At 40.1% G+C, this 20,899-nt stretch overlaps 1 protein-coding gene across 1 annotated transcript in view; it reads right to left on the bottom strand.

Moving 5' to 3' along the window:
• CYBB (cytochrome b-245 beta chain) overlaps positions 1-12,676 on the bottom strand; it is a 33,348-nt gene extending 20,672 nt beyond the window's left edge. Inside the window, exons 1-5 of the mRNA XM_020901491.2 lie at positions 12,548-12,676; positions 10,282-10,377; positions 8,689-8,799; positions 2,062-2,146; positions 750-895 (exon numbers count right to left, since the gene is read on the bottom strand). Coding sequence (XP_020757150.1) covers positions 750-895; positions 2,062-2,146; positions 8,689-8,799; positions 10,282-10,377; positions 12,548-12,592 — 483 coding nt within the window. The 5' untranslated portion in view covers positions 12,593-12,676. The remainder of the gene's footprint in view (positions 1-749; positions 896-2,061; positions 2,147-8,688; positions 8,800-10,281; positions 10,378-12,547) is intronic.
• Positions 12,677-20,899: the final 8,223 nt, after the last annotated feature.

The following is a 20,899-nucleotide window of genomic DNA, read 5'->3' as shown; positions in this document are numbered from 1 at the left end:
AGCATTGCTGATGGGTGTCAGCTGGTGGCTGACCTGGTATTAACACCTCAGCCAGAAGCTTCCCTATTTCACATAAACAGTTTCATAGGACACCAACATCAGACAAGGTCATTCTGTGACCTTGTCATTCAAGACCAGTCAAGACAAACACACGCATGACTGCTGCTTCTTAGCCTATTACAGACTTAGCCCCATTCTTCTGCCTCCTAGAAAAAAAATTATTAAGATACCTAATGCTGTAACTATCCCCAATACTGGACTGAATCTGACCCAGAGCAAATGCTTGTTTTCTGAAACCCCTCCCAAATCATCTGACACAAATCCCACAACAAGCCTTTCTCAACATCCTCCTGAGAAACCCCAGATTTCCTCAGAGTGTGAGGTTTCTTTGCTGCAGTATGTAATAAACCCAAGTTTGTTTGACTAGACGGTGTTCCTGGCTTTCTTTGACTGCTGGGCCTTGTCAAGGATAAGCCTGAGTTGCTCCAGGCTTCATGTATACTCGTTCTTACAGGCGAGTTTAAGAAACTGGAAAACATCTCGTGACCTTCCACATTTAGCATCAGGAGTACGGGAGGCATTTTCTCTGTGGCCACATTCTTAGAACCTACAGACCTGGCCCTCTGATATAGTCAGTCTACTTTTGTCCTTGTTGCTGTTCTGACCAAGTAAAATTGTTCATTCACTGAAATCTAATCCTCAGTTTTAATAGTCTAGAGAACATCTGAATTAGGAAGTTAGAGGCTTACCTTGATTCTCTGTCGAACAAAATTGAGGTAAGTTTCACCGGGCTTATCTCCAATGTCAGAGAGTGCTATTGAATAAGGATCAGAATTGTTGACTCGGGCATTCACACACCACTCCACATTAAATAGATGTGCAATGGTGTGAATTGCTAAAGAGGGCAGAGAAGAGAAACAAAGAGGGTGAGTGGTATACATAATTTTATTTGGAGCCGAGTTTCTGGCTACAGTCCCTATGTGTATGTGTGTCTGTGTGGTGCTCAGTCGTTCAGTCATGTCTGATTCATTGTGATCCCATGGACTGTAGCCTGCCAGCCTTCTCTGTCCATGGAATTTTCCAGTAAGAATACTGGAGTGGGTTGCCATTTCCTGACTCTATGATAAAGCAGTGAAGATTTGATAAGGATCCCTTCTTACACCAACACCACTTTCTTAATAATTATAGTAATAAAACAAAATATTTAACACATATAAATACATGAATACTATTATACATACATATATAAACAATAATAAAAATAAAATGTTTAGCTCATAATGTCTATCTTTGATTCTCAATTTATGGGCTATGGTCCTTGTAGGGTTACTGCAAGAAATCCATGGATCTATATGTTCAACCAAGTATTTTTTTTTAATGAAAGCACTATTTTAATAACTAGGCAGCTGTTATGACAAATATTCATCAATAAAAGAATAAATAAATAAATCATAGTATGTTCAAACAGTGCTCAATGAATCAACAATGAGAATGAATGAACTACATGGACAGGTCTCAGAAGCTGATAGTGAATGGAGGAAACCTCTGTATAATCATATACAGCATAATTTGATTTATATAAAGCTGAAAGTAAGAGTAGCTATTCAAGGGAGTTAGTCATCAGGATGGTGACTCTCTGTGATGGGGGTGACTTAGGAGCCCAGAGAATGAGCTGCAGCCTGATAATGTTCCATTTCTTGATCTAGACTGTTATTGCTTCAGTTCAGTCGCTCAATCGTGTCAACCAAGTATTTTTTTAAAAATGAATGAACAAAAGTTCTTATATGTGAACTAACAGTTTTCACATTAAAAAGTGTGGAAAAGGGGGAGTGCACTGGGATTTTATCAGAAGAGCCTTAGGGAATAATGTTTTAAGACCTGAAGGAATAAATCCTAATGTTGGGATGGCAGAAAGAGTGTTGAATATTTTTCTAACAGAACTCGTTCAAAAAAATATCTCAACCTACCTTCAAAGGCTGATCTCTTATTTTAAACGTATCTTAGAGGGAATACTCTGGTTTCAAGTTTTCTTTGCAATCTCAAATATCTGAATGAACTTACCAGTGTGAAGTGCAATCATCCATGCCACCATTTTATGAAAGGTGAGGTTCCTGTCCAGTTGTCTCCGAATTCTTGTTGAGCAGCACTTTGGATTAAAGGGAAAAATAGTAATTGTTAACAAGAAAGTTTTCTCTGTGTCAGATATTAGACACATTTTCTCATTTAATTATTACAACCAATTCTCTAAAAAAAAAAAAAAAGCTATATCATCCTACCCATTTGACAGATAAGAAAACTGAGGCTCAGATAGGTCAAATAGCCAATGAGTAGCATGGTTGGCTTAAGCAATGTTTTAGGTTCTCATACTATTAACATGAAAAGCCTCGCATGGAATTCATTGCTTAATGGTATAAAATACGAATTTGGACAGAAAGCATCAAACTATGTAGCTTCTAGTTCAGATTAATTTACTCAATAAAGAGAGGATATAGAAATTTTATAAGGACAGGGATGCCCTCAAAGATCCAAAGGTCCAGTGGGGACACAGACAAATGAACAGTTCTACAACAAGTGAATAGTTTTAGAATAGCACCCTTCCAGGAAATACACACTATGAGAAGTAGAAAAGCGTCCACCTGCACATGTTGATAGAGACAACAAAACAAGGGAAATCATTAAAACAATCGCAGCAAAAATAATAATAGCCAAGGGTATTTACAAAGAGCTTGTGCAGAAGTGTTTTACATGCATTGACTCATTTCATTCTTACATTAATTCTATGTGGGAGGTACCACTGTTATCACCACATGACAGGCATAGAGAGGTTACCTTCCCCTAGGTTTCATAGTTAATAAGTGACAGAATTGGCTGGGGTCTAAACCCCAGTTCCCTGATGCTAGAAATATCAACAATCCGATATTTCATACCTTTTATGATTACCTTGGCATTACAATGGAATTATGGCGAATTGGTTAGTGTAATTTTCTTACGAACATATGTTAGAGGCTGTGGGTTTCAATGCTTCAATCTGGATTCAGGTCATCGCCCAAAATAGAGAAAAAACCCTGCTTTTTGGTTGAATCGGAACCTTGTTTTCCTGAAAAGGAGTCAAGTGCTTGCTCTTGCTGCTTTGTTTCCAAGGGTAGATGTACTGGCATAAAGATTCAGAAAACTTTCAAGGAGACCAAAGTGAAAAAACCCCAAAACAAAACAAAAAACTTAGGTATTATAAATAACTGGTTCTAAACATATTTAATTTCAATACAGGGGCATTAAATATTTGACTTACTTATTTTTAATAAAATATTCTGGTTTTACAGAAAAAATAGAATTACATGGAAAACTGCTTACTCCACTATCTTGGAGTTAGTTACATTTAGGGAGGGTAGGCCAAATGGACCATGAAAGCAGATTGCTGAAACTGCAGAAATACTAGTAAGGAAGACACATGATTCCAGAAAAAGGGAAACAATTAGGCTTTGAGTGCCTTCTATGAGCCAGGCAGCTTATCCATAATCACTACACCATTTAATATAACCAGATAAATATTACTATTTTCATTTTACAGATAACAAAACTGAAGCTTCCCAGATGGCTCAGTGGTAAAAAATCTGCCTGACAAGTAGGAGACCCGGGTTCGATCCCTGGGTAGGAAAGATGCCCTGGAGAAGGGAATGGCAACCAACTCCAGTATTCTTGCTTGCCTGGAGAACCCACATGGACAGAGGAGCCTGGTGGGCTACAGTCCATGGGGTTGTAAGAGTCAGACATGACGTAGTGACTAAACCACCACCATATACATTTTATTAAAAGGAAAAATAGAGACTTGTAATCACTAATGAGTTAGTAGAATGGGGTCTTACTAGGGTACCAATCCCTCATTTTTTTCCTAGCCACCCTCTATAATGTGGTCAGAAATGGCAAACACATCCAAAGAGAAGCCATACATCATAATTATACCAGGCTTCCAGATCCAATTTCCTCATTGTTTCCTGACAAGGGGTGGCGGGGGGCGGGTGAGATGGTTGGTTGGGAAGGGAGGGCTTTGCTGCCTGTGACTTCCCAGGGCTTTATTCTTCCTCACTACTATGCAGATACAATTTTTATGATTTTGAGTCACTTGTGAATTACCACCAGCCACCTACTAATGACCCAAGCTGCCATCATGCACCATAGCTTCTTCACTGAATGACCAGTGACTTCGTTTTTTTAGAAAAATATTTATCTATTTGGCTGTGCTGGGTCTTAGTTGTGGCATGAGGGATCCTCAGTAGAGGCAGGCAGGATCTAGTTCCCCAATCAGGGACTGAACCCTAGGCTCCTGTGTTGGGAGCATGGAGCCTTAGCCACAGGACCATCAGGGAACTTCCACTCCATTGACTTATAATGGGGAGGTCCTCTGTTACTGTCAGCTAGAGCCTTGCTCAATCTCAATAAGCTAACATTCAAGTGCAAGGGAGATTACTCAGTCACCTTGGCAGATTTCTATGCTTGATTCAAACTGCAAGAGTAAAAAAAATTTTAAAAAATTGAGAAACAGAACTACAAACTACAGAACTACATATTTAATGGAGCATAACATTAGCTTCTGTAACATGAGTGTTACGGAAACTTTAAAGTTCTATTTTATGTACACCTGGTCTCACCACAAATGCCAGAAATGAATATGAATTAGATATTTATATGCAATTTGAGAGAAATTGCAAAGCCAGCCTTGACTCTACAGAACTCAGGCAAAGAAGCTGACAGAAACCTGGAAGCATTAGAATATGCTATAAATATGAAGATCACCACTGGATTCGTATAGCACTGTCTATAATTTTAAAATTCCATGTTTATCTTCTATCTCTTCCATAAAACTCTAAGCTCTCTGAGCTCATGGCTCATCCATGTCTTACCCTCTACTCACTATGTGTCCCTGTGCTTAGCACATAGTTGGCACTCAACAAATATTTGTTCACTGACAACTCACTAGTTGACAGACTTAGTCAATCAATACACTTTTAGAATATCATTCATATCTGTTCTTACATTCACATTATTTCATTTGCTTTTTAGCTAAAAACAACAACAAAGAGAAGAAAAAAAAAACCAGCTACGAGACAGGAAGTCTAAGAGCCTTGCCCTGGACCACATGTTAGATAGAGGGCTACATTGAGAGCCTCTGACTCTCAGGCTATATAAGGTTATAGAAAAGAGCTCACTCTCTCACGTTTCTGTTTCTTTCCTATCTTCAGACTAGAACTTCCATCCAAGCTGAGGTTGTTAAGGTTTGTTTAGGGACTTCTGTCTGCTGAGTCCCACCATTCCCCATTTCCCTCAACAGAGCAGGCTCAGAGTGTTTACCCCTATCTTCCCTGGGAAAGGCCAACCCTGGGACTTTCTTTCTCCAGCTAACCAGAAGGATTATAAAGCCAGCTCTAAAGGATTAAGACCATTAGACACTGAAGTTCTGTGACTGTTTAGTTTTCATAAAGGCCAACTAATAAATCCTTGAATCTACAACATCCTTGCCACTTCTAGGTTAATTTATTCAGCCTGCCCAAACATTCATATATTTGATGGACTTCCTAAGACCACAGGAGTTTTGAGTTTAGGTGGCAAGTGGGAAAGTGGACAGGCTGTGGGGGCACAAATGCCTGGGTTGGAGCCTCAAACACTCTCATTGAATTTCATCCCCACCTCACTGGCCTGACATGCAGATTTCATGGAGGTAAGGTTTATGAAGACTCAGTAAGTTGCAACTGTTACCGTTACCAGTGAGTCACAGTATGTCCACTCATTTTAATCGCAATCAGAAAAGAAGTTTCTTTGCCAAGTTCACATTTCAGGTTGGGAAATCTGCAAGGAAGGACACACCCCATCTATAAAAGAATGCTACTTGCTCCTCCTTTTTGAAAAATGCATTCTTTGATGTACAGGTCTCTCTAGCTAGAGAGCTGAACTTCTCTGCAATTTGAAGAATAGCCTCATTTCACCCTTGTCTTTAGAGACCCTCATGAGAATCTTCACTCCCTTTAGGTCACAGGAAGCCTAAAAGCGGCCATTACAACATGTGCTGATAATAGCCATGAAATGGCAGTGCAATTTGAGCCTGTGGAGTAACAAGGATTTCTTAACAGGCTGTCCTGGTGAAAACACTGCCTGTTTCTTAGGGTTTGCTTCCTCTAAATAGAAACTATTTGAACAGGAGGTATTGGTGGAGAATAAAACAGCTACAGTCCCTGAATTTCATTTAGAAAATGTCCAGATGTTGTACTTTACAGGTTGCCCTTCAAGAAAACTTTTCAATTGCCATATGGTCCAGCAATTCCACTCGTTGGCATATATCCAGACAAAACTATAATTCAAAAAGATATGCACCCCTATGTTCATAGCAGCACTGTTTACAGTAGTTGAGACATGGAAACAACGTAAATAAATGCTCATCAGCAGATGAATGCATAAAGAAGATGTGGTACACATATACAATGAAATATTACTCAGCCATAAAAAAGAACAAAATAATGCCATTTATAGCAACATAGATGCACCTAGAGATCATCATACTAAGTGAAAAAAGTCAGAAAGAGAAAGAAAAATCCCATATGATATTTATATGTGGAATCTAAAATATGACACAAATGAACCTATCTACAAACCAGAAATGGAATCACAGAAATAGAGAACAGACATGCGGTTGCCAAAAGGTAGGAGTGTGGGGGAGGGATGGAGTTTGGCATTAGCATATATAAATTATTACATTTAGAATGGATGAACAACAAGGTCCTACTGTATAGAGCAGGGAACTATATTCAATGTCCTGTGATAAACTATAATGGAAGAGAATATAAAGGAAAATGTATGTATATATATAACTTAGTCACTTTGGTATACAGCATAGATTAACACTGTAAATCAATTATACTTCAATAAAAAAGAAAACTTTTCCATCAAATGGAGTTCTACCTCTGTGGTTTCTTAGGTTAAGATTATTTTGGAAATCCTTGTGATCAATGTGTTACTTATGGCTTGTTAACCCTATATTTGTAAATCAAGTGTTTTATAGTTCTTAAAGAAAAAAAAATCTCCTTAGGATCAATGTGAATTTAGTAAGACCAGGGAAAAGCGAGGTAGAGTTCAAGGCAAGTTCTAATTGTTATTGACAGTTTAGATCACTTTCCGTCTCCCACGGAGTCATTGATTACCAATTAAGATTAACACCTAAGCTATACATTTCAGGTCCAAGTTTGCTAGCAAAACTCCAACTTGACCTCAGGTATCTACCATTTAAAATCCTTACACTCTCATCAAAGTAGATTGCTTGCTTCTCTCCACTATAAATGACTTCTATTTAATAGGTCATTTTAAAAAAAGCTAGTTAATATAAAAGGAGCATTTTATTAAAAGGAAAAACAGAGGCTGCATGCATGCTAAGTCATGTCCAACTCTTTGCAACCCCATGAACTGCAGCTCACCAGGTTCCTCTGTCCGTGGGATTTTCCAGGCAAGAATACTGGAGTGGGTTGCCATTTCCTAATCCAGGGAATCTTCCTGACTCAGGGATTGAACCTGGGTCTCCTGTATTGCAGGCAGGTTCTTTACCACTGAGCCAGCAGGGAAGCCTCCAAACAGAGGCAACTAGTCACTAATGAGCAGTGGAATGGGTCCCCCCAGGCATCAGTCCCTAAGTCTGGAAGAGCTACCCTCTGTGGTGTGGTCAGGAATGGCCAGCACAGCCAAAGAGAAGCCACAAGTCATGGTCACACAGGACTTTCAAGAATATGATTTCTTCACCATTTCCTGTGCTTTATATCTCCTACAGGCTTATTTTTATCCTTTATGCCCATACCTGATGCTACCTTCTCTAAGAATTCTTTTTCAGCCCCTGCACCACCTGATATAATTTCCTTTGCCTTTGCTTGATTCCCTGTAGCTCCTTCTTTGTAACATTTTGTGGAACCCATCACATTTTGCTTTGTATCATATTTGAGTATGTATGTAGATTCCAAGTTCCTTGCTTCTCATCTTTGTATAACAATAAGAAATTCGTATACCATTTTACAGATTACAAAAGTTCTTCCTACATAATCTTTTTTTCTTCCAGCATAGTATATTAGGGGTTCAGTAGACTGTTGAAGTGAGGGTGAAAGAGTCTGGGGCATTTAGAAAGCTCTGAACTCCTCAATTCCATGGACCAAACACCTGTCACATTCATTGCATAGTGACTCATGGCTCATTCATTGTTCCCATCTTCTTGGGATATTATCCACCAAAGAGAGTTTCTCTGACTTAAACATTTTGAAAAACATGACACTATGAGATTAATCCCCAAATTTCACATCAGTCTCATAAATTTCTATATGTATGTATATATACAGATATGTCATATTATGTATATCTCTCTCTGTGTGTGTGTACATGTACTTTTTTGCTATTGTGGAGGTATAGGTAGATTGGTTGTTTTGTTTTTTTTGGGGGGGGTTGTTTTGTTTTCAATGTCTGTTCCAGGTTAAAAGGTTGTCTCAGGGAGCTCCATTGACAGATAATATAAAAATAGAGAATCAAGCATGGCTTGATTGTAAATGAATATTGTACAGTGGTTGGAATTCTTATAAACCCTTGGTTTGCTTTTCTTATAAAAGGGCGTTGAGCTTGATGGCCTTCGAGATTTTGAGGAACTCAAACTTTGTAAACGTTGGTTCTTACCGCACTGGAACCCCTGAGGAAGGAGAGCAGATTTCGACAGACAGGCAGCAGAATCAGCATGCAGTTGAAATTCAGGCAGGCTGCAGGGGCTCTGGCCAGGGCCAGTGCTGACTGAAAAGGGCAGGATGAAAAGCAGGTGATTCTTGTGAGCCCAGAAAACTCCCCCATCTCACTCCAGCCCCCCAACCTCCAGGCTTCCCAGCAAGCACGAGGACCATACTCCAGAGACATCAAGTTATCTGGGAATGAAGGTTCTTCAGAGCCAAGGATTTATTTTTAAGGCCTTGCTCCCCACCCCAACATTTTTATTATGAACATTTTCAAACACAAAGAGAATCTGAAATAATTTCACAATGAATACCTGTTTATTCATCTCCCAGATTCTACCTTTTACATTTTATGAAGCTTGCTTTAGCATGTCTATTAATCTATCCATTCATCTGCCTACTTCTGTATCCATCCATCCATCAATGCATCTTATTTTTGATGCGTTTCCAAGTTGCAGACATCAGTTCACTTCCTCCTAAATACCTCAGTATGCATATCATTAATTAGAGTTCAGTATAGAAACTGGGGCTTTGTAAAGAAGATTTTCTTAGCACTTAGACTAACCTCAACAGTAACTAAGTTGGTATGGTGTAATGCTTTGGCATTAAAACTGTTCCTTATAAATCCATGGCTAATTCATGTCAATGTATGACAAAAACCACTACAATATTGTAATTAGCCTCCAACTAATAAAAATAAATGAGGAAAAAAAACTGTTCCTTGTAATGTCTAAAGAAACTGCATATATGCAATTAAATATGGGGGGAGGAAAATGCAAAAGGAAATCATCCTTTTCAGCATCACCCTGAATAAATTAACAACAATTATAATAACATAGTATAATTATATGCTATAAGTATTTATGTATATGATGCATAATACATATTATAATTAGTATCATTAAGTAATCAATTTGTGGTTTCAGCATGATGTAACAAATGACATCCTCTGAGGCAGCCCTAATTGTAATTATTTCATTTATGATGAAGGAGAACTCTGGCAGTTCAAGGAAACTGAGAATGCTAATAGACCCAAGGAAAGGCAGGGGCCTTTGCTCCGCCAGTCTAGTCAACGGATGTGACCTTTGGGCAAGTTCCTCAAAGGCTCCATATGTAGGGGGAGGCTTATTTCCTGAAGATTATTTCATAACATGTCACTAGGGCTTTTCATGCAAAAAAGTAGTAGGAATTGATGATTTAGAGAATACAGACAGTCCCACTTGTGCTACCTGTATCACCCTGGATGGATCTCTTCAAGCTGGCCACCCATTCCAGAGTCAGTATTAGATTTCTCCTTTAAGCTAAACAGGTGCACAGTAGTTCTTGGGAGGGGAAGGTTGCTGGGACCTTCTGCCAGCCTTCTGTTTGTCCCACACTGGAAGACCTAAAGACTCTTGCTCAGGGGGTTACAATGGAGGGACTGAGGCCGATGGTGCTGTTGGGTTGGTCAGAATATTTCTTTAAAATGTTAAGAGGAATAGGAACAAGAATCTCTGATTAGACATGGGAGCCAGTCAATACCATGGGAAATGGAACTTATACTTACCCCAAGAAGTTTTCGAGTGTAAAAGAACTTATCTGGGATATCATAAACCCGGTAGTACCAGACAAAGAGGAAGACGTTCATCCCCAGCCATACCAGCTGCACAAATAGAAATGGTTGCGTGAAGTTTTCAAGTTTCAACAGGCAAATTTCACACCAAGTTGGAGTCAGACCAGGGTCAGGACTTCCCCATGGACAGCCCTCAGTAAAGGTGGTTACAAAGCTGGGTGGAACCAGCTTTGAACCAGCTCTTTCCTGCCAAGGTGTCTCTGCACTTTGGTAGTAACCTTTCCACTCTGTCTTGTCCCCTGTGACTGACTGTTCTACTACTTGGCCACTATGCTGTTATTATCTATCTCTTCTTGTTTCTTTCTCCTCCTCTTAGGTTGATAGATGATAGCAAGTGACTCAAAGGGAAAGGAATCTGTTACTATGCTGTTTCTCACACCAGGAGGACTCTGTGTTTGATTCTCAATTCTCACAGGTGGAAGATCTCCCTCTGTCACACAGCATCTTGCCCCAGTTAGCGGGACTCTCCTCAGTCTTTAATTCTACTTGATGAATTTTGCTTCAAGTGAGCATCAATGAGGGGATGACTGCATGCTAAGTTGCTTCAGTTGTGTCCAGCTCTTTGTGACCCTATGGACCATAGCCCGCCAGGTTCTTCTGTCCATTGGGTTCTCCAGGCAAGAATACTGGAGTGGGTTACCATGCCCTCGTCCAGGGGATCTTCCCAGCCCAGGGAATGAACCTGCATCTCTTGTGTCTCCTTCATTGGCAGGCAGGTTCTTTACCACTGCACCACCTGGGAAGCCCAAGGGGATGAGAGGCATGGGATTTATTATTATTATTATTATTAAAAGGAGATCCTTCTAGACTGTGAGTGTTCATTTCATCTCAAGCACTGACTGCATCCAACAATGACCCTGCCCGGTGCTCTACCTTAGGTCCCCAGTGGCTATCTTTTCTTAACTGTGCTTTCAGCTTATTTAATGTCCTTCAATGCTGGAGAACAGTCTCTTTTTACAAAGAAGGTGCTAAAACCACTTCTCCATTTTCTAACTTTGTCATGTTTACTCTTGATTTCCAAGCTATGTCTTCACTTTCAAGTATATGAATGCATAATTTAGATAGAGGTCATTTCCCTGGGAAAACTGTGGTAAGGGCTCAAAGTATAATTTGAACTTAGTTTCAATAGGAGTCATCTGTTCTTAAAACAGAAATGAGAAATCAACTTAAGAGCTTTGAGTCCTCAGAACAATTCTGTATTTCATTAGTGTTAATTTGGCTTGATTTTTTTAAATGAAAAAGATAATGTGGCTTTTATTTTACTTGTGCCACTTGTTTCTACCTCTCCAGTTAAAATAGTCATATTTACTTCATGAAAAATTCTTTCAAAAATTTCATTCATAGGTGTCCTTTTTAAAAATCTGAATAATACTTTTATTGACTACTGAAAAAGCTACTTATAAATCATATTTCTATAATCCCAACCATCTGTGATTGTTTTGCTGAGACCACCACCTTAAAATAATAGTTGATATTTGTTATGTCAAAAACTAAAGAAATCAACATGTCTATTAGAAAAATCACCATAACTTTACTTAAAAGTTGTTTCTCATGACACATTATATTAATTTACATGTAACTATGTGTAATATATATCATACAAACATTATACACATATATCTAGTTTACTTCAATTCCTTTTCCTTGACTTTTTAAAAAAAACTTCACAAATAACTAAAGTTTACCTCAGAAGAAAGAAGATACTTCTTTAAAAGAGAAAATTGAGAAATTCAATTATTTTTGGTGTAATTACTGAACATACAGGCCAATTTCTTGTACATCAGCCAATCTTGTGTTTATTATTTGGAAAACTGTATAAAGTTTCAATTGCCCATTTTTAGGTGGTATAAGTACATAAAAAAAAGAAAAATTTGCTTCTGAATTAACATTGTAACCAATTCATATTCAGGGATCGTTATCATGAAATGTCTTCTACTCCCACTGTGAAATGCTGGCTAATTTAGTACTTCTAAAAAATTCCAGAAATAAACTAGGCAAAGTGAGCCCCTAGATGCATTCCTTCCATGAGTAAATTTGGAAGAATGGACTCATTCTGTATCCATCAGATGGATGCATGCTCACATAAATAAGTTTCAACACAATTTCTCAAATGAATGAAATAAAGCTTTGCTCTATTTTCATTTTCAAGAGAACGTAGACAAGTTAGAGAATTTGTAATTTCTTTCTTATTGGTACTTACAATGACAAAGATGGAGATGCCCTCATTCACAGCCCAGTTCCCCATGGTAGCAGAGGTTCAATGCCTCGAGTTTGCCTTTCTTCTCTGCTATGCTTCTTCTTCCCATGAGGAAATGAAAACAGCAGCCTTGGGGCAATCTGTTTCCTTTTCTATTATCAGAAATTAGCTAATCATTGGTCAACTGAAAAGCTTGTTTCCATAACAAATTTAAATCTTCAAACCACAAAAAAAAGACAGAAAAAAAGTCTACAATGATCCAATCACAATTAAACATAATGAGAAATGAAACTAATTTCTCCAATGGAGAGACAAATAACAGTGTAATTCATGGTGAATTACACAGTGATTTAATTTTTGGACTGATTGGTTAGCAAATGGCAAGTTTCTAAAAGTCACCCAACTAGCCATGACTTAGTGTTAGGTAAAAAAAAATAATTAGATAGATGTGATCTTTTTTGATAGGCTGGAGCAGCATTTATAATCTTACTGAGAAAAATAACAATAGTGATGGCTGATATTTATACCATGCTTATGCCAATTTTCTAAGATACATATGTGTGTATATATATGTACACACACACACATACATATACATATATAAAAGTTGATACACATCTATATGTGTGTCTACACACAAAGGCACCCATATACACACATATACAAATTCAGTATGTAAATAAACTAATTTGATTCTAATATTCCACCTTATAAAGTAGTTTCTATTATTATGATTACATTTACAGATGAGGAAACTGAGACCCAGAGCAGTTAAGTTACTTGGCCAAGGTCATGCAATTAGGAAACTGTGGAGTTGGGATTTGAAACCTAAATAATTTGGCCATACTTTTACCATGATACCAAAATAAAAAAGCCTGACAGTGGCAACCCCATCCCAAATCACTTCCAAAACAACTATGGGAAAAGAAAACAACAAACAGGCCAAAATGTTTGGATGGCTGTAGTAGTCCCAGGTTGACAGACAGTTTTTCTAGGCAGGCTAGGTAAACAGGGTCAGAACAAAGGTATGTTCTAGGTGGTGGATGTCAAAAGTCTGATTTAGCATTTTTTCCCCCCCTGACTCCCATCCAGTCTTCAGGAAATGAAAGAGACACAACGGTAGGGTGGTTAACGCCACTGTGAGTTCAAAGTTGACTAATTGCATCAAGGTGGTTGTACAACAGCTAGAGCAGAGAGAGAGATAAAAGAAGAAACTGGAGGAGCAAACGGGAAAAAGAGAAGAAAAAAGAGAAAGAGAGGCCTGAACTATTTGGGTTGGTGTCTGCTGAAGCACTTGAGACAACCTGCAGAATTGTGACCATGAGTAAAGTAATTCTTTTTCACCTTTTAATATTTAAGGAAAGGCACTCAACTGTGACTTTCTGCATGGCTCTTGAATCATGCGTAACCCACATCAAGGACAGTCAGCTTCATGGTTCAGTTACACACAGAGATGAATTCAAAGAAACACAGACAATCAAGTTATGTGTCAGTAATTTGCCTCTCTGCTCTGGGATCTATTCCTCACCCTTTCTTTGTTCTATTTTAGAGAGAGTTGTATTTGCCAGGCTCCTTGGCCCTCTGGCTTCTGGGATGGTCAGTCAAACTGGAGGATGAGGAGCAGGCAGGCGTCACAGTGCTTCTTCCCCTGGCTTGCAGCTTCAAGAGGTGTCTCAGAAGTGCTTGCTTTTAACCAGAAACTCCAGCTCCTACCAGTCAGCCTTTCTCCCTGTGGCTGAGCTCCTGCTGGTCATCACCACTATAGGTCCAGCTCCTACCAGATGGCCCTCGCTTCTGGGCTTGAGTTACACCAACTCCTCCCAGGTTCCCTCCAATCCGGAGGGCGGTCACCACTTCCTGTAGCTGGTAATCTTTTTGTTGCCTCTGCACCCACAATGGGATTCTCCACTTTCACGTCATCCATGTAACAAATCCCTGGTATGAAATTCCCTCTGTTGAAACAGGGTGGTTTCTGTTTTTCTGACTGGACTTTGCCTGATACAGAAAGTAATTCAGACCTGTACTCATTTTCTCATGGAATTAAAAAAGTGAGGCATGTATGCCTAAAGAGGAATAAAACACTTTAAAATCTGCTCTCTCCCTTCATGCCACTCTCAAACTCTTCCACAGGGGTGATTCCTGCTTCATCAGGGTCTTTGAAACTTACCCAAGTAGTCCCATCGATAGATGAAAGGATGAAGAAGATGTGCTACATAAATACAATGGAATATTGTGCTATGCTTAGTTGCTCAGTTGTGTCCGAATCTTTGTGACCCTATGGACTGTAGCCCACCAGGCTGTATAGTCCATGGGATTCTCCAGGCAAGCATACTGGAGTGGATTGCCATGCTCTACTCCAGGAGATCTTCCCAGCCCAGGGATCAAAGCCAGGTCTCCTCGACTATAGGCAGCTTCTTTACCATCTAAGCCAGCAGGGAAGCATATTACTCAGCCATAAAAAAGGAAAGAAATGGGGTCATTTATAGAGACGTGGATGGACCTAGAGTCTGTCGTATGACTGAAGTAAGTCAGAAGAGAAAAACAAATATCATGTATTAACACATATATGTGGAATCTAGGGAAATGGCACAGATGAAACTATCTGCAGGGCAGGAATAGAGATGCAGATGTAGAGATCGGACGAGTGGACATGGTGGGGAGATGGGATGAATTGGGAGATTAGGACTGACATATGTACATTACCATGTGTAAAACAGATGGCTAGTGGGAACCTGCCATATAGCACAGGGAGCTCAGCTTGGTGGTCCGTGGTAACCTAGAGGGGTGGGGTGGAGTATGTGTGAGGGAGGTCCGAGAGAGAGAGGATATATATATAAAGCTGATTCACTTCATTGTACAGCAGAAACCTACACTACATTGTACAGCAACTATACCCCAATTAAAAACAAAAACAAAACAAAACTTGCCAAAGTCTTTCCCTCTCCACCCCTCCCCGCTTCTCTCTTTCCTAACCTACTGACTGATCGTCCCTTTGCCCTACCTATCTTAAACTTCAAGTCTCTCCCACATTTTGTCATCTGCCTCCCGAGGACCGTGCTCTGCTGGGGCAGCAATTGCGAGGGAACCATAGATACTCATATACTAGGAAAGAATGCTCCTTGAACATTTCCTAACTCCTTTCCCCTCCCTCCACAGTTTGAGAAGAAAATTCAAAAAAGAAAGAATATTTTTATGGGTGATCAACCACTCCTTCCTATGGCTTCTTTTTTCTCCTTTATAAAAGTAATCACAGGGCTGTGAGTAGAGATGTCTTGAGAGACTTAACCTCAATCAGTTTCACAGCTGGAGGAAGACAGCTCAGTTGCAATGAAGAGTAAAATCTTTCTTTTATAGCAAGTAACTTCCCTTTTGAGAACACTGTTCAAGTTAATTTCAATGTGCTCTGCTCTTGAAAAGACAAGCAGAAAGTTTGATAAAGGAGCAACAGGTATTGGTTGACTGGTATTGACTGGACATAGAGAATGAAGAAAATTGAACCTCTATGTATCAGCTAACAGTTTATCTTCTCCCGGTCACTTGGGCTTCCATTGCCTCCTAAGCTGTTAGTGTCAAGTTAGACTGTGATGAATGCAAGAAAGTGTTCAACCCTTCCAGCAGGCAGTAATGACAATGACCAACACCATCAGCTTGTGATTGAAATCCTAGACCCCTCTTGCGGAGGGAAAAAAGAGAGCAGCAGACCCATGTCTCCAGGAGATCCCTAGATTTTGCATTCTGAGTATAATTCTTTCCCAATTTGTCAAATTAAAAAAGCATGTGAAAATGAAAGTTGCTCAGTCATGTTTGACTCCTTGCAATCCCATGGACTGTAGCCTGTCAGGCTCCTCTGTCCATGGAATTCTCCAGACAAGAATACGTAAGTGGGTAGCCATTCTCTTCTCCAGGGCATCTTTCTGACCCAGGGATCGAACTTGGGTCTCCTGCATTGCAGGCAGATTCTTTGCCATATGAGCCACCAGGGAAGCTTTGTCAAATTAAAAAAAAAAAAAGTATACTAAAGTTATTTCCAGAAGGATGTATGGAATGGTGAAGAAAAGCAGGTATGTTACTGCACCAAGATTCCTGAGAAATTTCATTCCTGGTAATGAGGAAAAATGGATTTCTATTCCTATTATCGCTACTGTGCAAGCTATTCTTTTCAGAACTACCATGTTCCCACTCTCTATGCACCCATGAGTTACGTGGCCCCACTTCCCTTGCTTAAGGATGACTAATGAGAGGACTTCATCCTCCTGGAAATAGTAACTCAGGGATGGGTATGACCCAAATGAGGCCAACGAGAGTTCTTTTTGCACAAGGAGGGTGCAAAAAGGGTCTATGGAGGCGAGAGAGTGAAGCTTTTAGGGTCTATGGAGGCGAGAGAGTGAAGCTTTTAGGGTCTATGGAGGCGAGAGAGTGAAGCTTTTAGGGTCTATGGAGGCGAGAGAGTGAAGCTTTTAGGGTCTATGGAGGCGAGAGAGTGAAGTTTTTAGGGTCTATGGAGGCGAGAGAGTGAAGCTTTTTTCTTTGTTCTTTGTGAATATGCATGTCTGTGGCTGCCACTGACCATCTCTACTACTTTGTGCCAAGAAGCTGCATAAGAATCATGCTAACACAAAATCAGATCAGTAGTTGGGGAAGCAGCGAGAGGTCTGGAGACAAATATAACAGCATTTGCTTTCTGGGTCTGATCTACCTGAGACACTTGGATATCTCAGTTATTCTTACAGATTGGGTTCCCTGGAAGTACATTCCAAGTTGGAGATGAGTGCTCAGGAGTTTGATCTGAGAGTGTCTTTGGAGGCACACGCCCGCATAAAGGAAGGAAAAATAAGAAAACAGCAGTGGGCAGAAGGAGAAGCTGAATTATCATGTGGTCATAAGAAGGCCTCAGCAACCCTGTGGGGAGATGTGAAGCTGGGATGAATGCATGATCTTGGGCAAGACGGTGCTCTTCACTAAGACACTCCCTGGAGGTGTCGACAGCAGGGGAGTAAGTCTTTCACTTTTGAAGTTGCCACATTATAGTATAAAACCCAGTTACACAAGCCATAAATTCCCATTTTTAAGGGGAAGAAAAAACAGCTTGCGTTGGCTTTCTACCACTTATACCTAGAAGGGTTCCTACTAAAGCATGTTGTAATGGAAACCACTTTTATTCCATAACCACAGTCTCAAAGGTTTAGTGAAAGTAGAATAAGGCTGCTGGAATGGGATTCAGATATTCTATTTCTTGTTTGAAGGAGAAAATAGAGTAAAAGAAGAGACAGTCAGGGAGGAAGGGGTAATTTACTGATGTAGGTGATTAAAGGCATTAAGAACATGGTTTTACTTGATACTTTATTTATTAGAAAGTGAAAATGGTGATGAGGATTTAAAATTTAACTCTTTAGATTGTGATTTGCATACATTTATTCACAAGAATAAGGAAGAAAATGAGGAAAGCTTACCTAGTTTCTCTCACTAATCATTGATTTGAATTTAAAACTTTCGAGGCTGCTTCCTGTGTAAATAATTTGTTTTTTCTTGAAAGAAATCTATTTTTACAGGCTCTAGCTAGGTCCTAACAATGGCTAACATTTGTAAAGCATTTTACACATGCCAAGTGCCTGACATGCTTTATCTCATTCACTTTTCACAGTCACATTATGAAGTGTGCAAACTTATCATATCCATTTGAAGTAGGATGAATATTGTGTGTTACTCACTCAGTTGCATCCAACTCTATGCGACCCCATGGACTATAGCCCTCCAGGCTCCTCTGCCCATGGGATTCTCCAGGCAAGTATACTGGAGTGGGTTGCCATTTCCTTCTCCAGGGCATCTTCCCGACCCAGGATCAAACTGAGGTCTCCTGCATTGCAGGCAAGTTCTTTACAATCTGAGCCACCAGGGAAAGTATTGCTCCCCCACCCCAGCCAAAATGTCTAGGTACTGATTCCCAGAACCTATGAATACATTACTTTACATGGTTAAAGTAACTTTAACTTTACTTTGAAGACATGATTGAGTTAAAAATTTTGAGATGGGGAGATTATCAGGGATTATTCTGAGAAGGCCAATGTAATCCCAAGGGCCCTTATTTGAAGGAGGCAGGAGGTTCAGATGCATTGAGAGAGGATGTGAGGGATGAAGCAGAATTCAGAGAGCAGAGAAGATGCTATGTGGCTGACTTCGAAGATGGAGGAAGAAGCCCCGAACAAAGGAATGGAAGGAACACAGCTCTAGGATCTCTAAGAGGCAGAGAAACAGATTTTCTTCTGAAGCCTCCAGAAGGAATGCAGGCCTGCTGACACCTTGATTTTAACCCCATGAAAGGGATTCCAGACCTCTGACCTCCAGAACTGCAAGAAAGTAAGCTTGTGCTGATTTAAGCCAGTCGTTTGTGGAAATTTGTTACAGCAGCAATAGAAGACTCATATCCCTCTTTAAAGACCAGAGATAAGAGCCGTGAGGAGATAAAGTAGCTTGCCCAGAATCACACGGCTGCTTGATGCTGGAGCTGAGATTTGAATGCTGCGGGCAGTCTCATGCATCACTGCTTATTCCTGCCGGCAGAATCATTTTGTAAAGCTAGGGCTTCCTTGTCAATAATAAAGTCATTTATTTTGGAGCATCAGCCTCTGTCCCAAGATCCCTGGATTGAACTCTGCTATCCTGCTGTTAGTTTGCAACACATAGCTCTCCCACCTAGGACTGACCAGAATTGCCCTTGATTTCCAGCCTCCCTCTGACAGTCTAGATGTTGCTGATGGTTTCCTGCAGTAACCATTGGCATGCAGGACTGGCTTCACCCAAGAAGCCTGAAGGAGTGTTGAGCCACAGGGGTGACTCCGTACAACCAGTTTCTGCATATTTCACCTTGACCTGAAGCGGGAAAACTCTCTCTGTGTTTCCACTATCACTTTTCTTTGCCCTAGAAGGTATCTGAGCTCTCATAGCCCCACTTGCAGCAGTTAGCAAGGGTTCATTCTGGAGAAGACGTTAATCAGTCACTTCAGTGTTAGCCGGGCTTCCCAGGTGGCTCAGAGTGTAGAGAACCTGCCTGTCAATGCAGGAGATGCAGGTTCAATCTCTGGGTTGGGAAGATCCTTGCCTGGAGAATCCCATGGACAGAGGAGCCTGGCGGGCTACAGTCCATAGGGTCGCAAAGAGTTAGGCACGACTGAGCAACTAAACATCATCATTGTCATCACAAGTGTCAGCCACATGGGAAAGGCAAGTGTCAGTTCTTGTAGGACCACTGGAATTGAAATAGGATTCTCTCCAAGAGAAAAGGCATCTTCATTTCATGTGAGCCTGAGGTCTAGTTCCCTTGACAGTTTCACCAAATAATGTCTAGCCTAACAAAACTATTAATAATAGGGTCTGACTGCTTGCTAAGGAGAAACTGAAGATATTTCACGTCAATACTTGTAGCCACATGCAAACATCTGTTAAGATATATAATCACAGTACAGTTGTCAAAATTAGGAGATACAACACAAATACAATATTATTGTATAATCTACAGTTCATGGAGTTTACCAACTGCCCTTTTTGTGATTTGTTGTTGTGCTCTGGAATCTAGTCTAAGATCACATATGGAATACAGTTGTCATGTACCTCTGGGGCTCCTTTAATCTGGACCAGTTCCTGAACTTTGATTTATTGATTTTTCCTGATTGTGGCATTTTTGAAGAATATAGGCTGGTTATTGCATAGAATGTCCCTCCTTTGATGTACTGCATTTGTTTGTGACTAGCCTCAACTTATGCCTTTTGGGCGGGAATATGCTAGAAATGGCAAGTGTCCTTGTCAGAGCATCACATCAGAGAGGCACATGATGTCAGTCTGTCACATTGCTGATGATGACCTTTCTCTTAGGTAACACACACAGAAATCTTTAAGAGTAAATGTAGGCCATTTATTTTCAAATAGTTCAAAAACAATAACCATGATCGTGGAAATCTGACAAAATGGTAATAGCTGATAAATCTGGGTCAACAGCACACTGGGTTTCTTTATCCTGTTCTGATAACTCTACTGCAGGCTTGACATCATTTTTAAATAAAGCAGCTTAAAAATCTGACACATTAGCAGCTGTCTTCAGTATGTACAGATTGCTCTGGCACTTGGGGGGCAGCATTGGTTTGGGGGGGATGCTGCTTTTTGTGAGGGAAGGCACTTCAATGGGCGATTCAAAGGCATTGAATCTTGGTGATTCAAAGGCATTTCCTGGTCAAGGGGTTAGAGGTAGAGTCAGAGAAAAGCTAAGCTGCTTAGCATAATACAACGAAAGGATGATGTCCTTGAGTGGAGAAACTTATAGTGTTACCTAGATATGAGGCTTGCACTGGAGACGGTGAAACAGAG

This window comes from Odocoileus virginianus, chromosome X, assembly GCF_023699985.2.
Source record: "Odocoileus virginianus isolate 20LAN1187 ecotype Illinois chromosome X, Ovbor_1.2, whole genome shotgun sequence".
NCBI lineage: Eukaryota > Metazoa > Chordata > Mammalia > Artiodactyla > Cervidae > Odocoileus > Odocoileus virginianus.
This window is presented reverse-complemented; position numbering and strand designations above follow the sequence as displayed.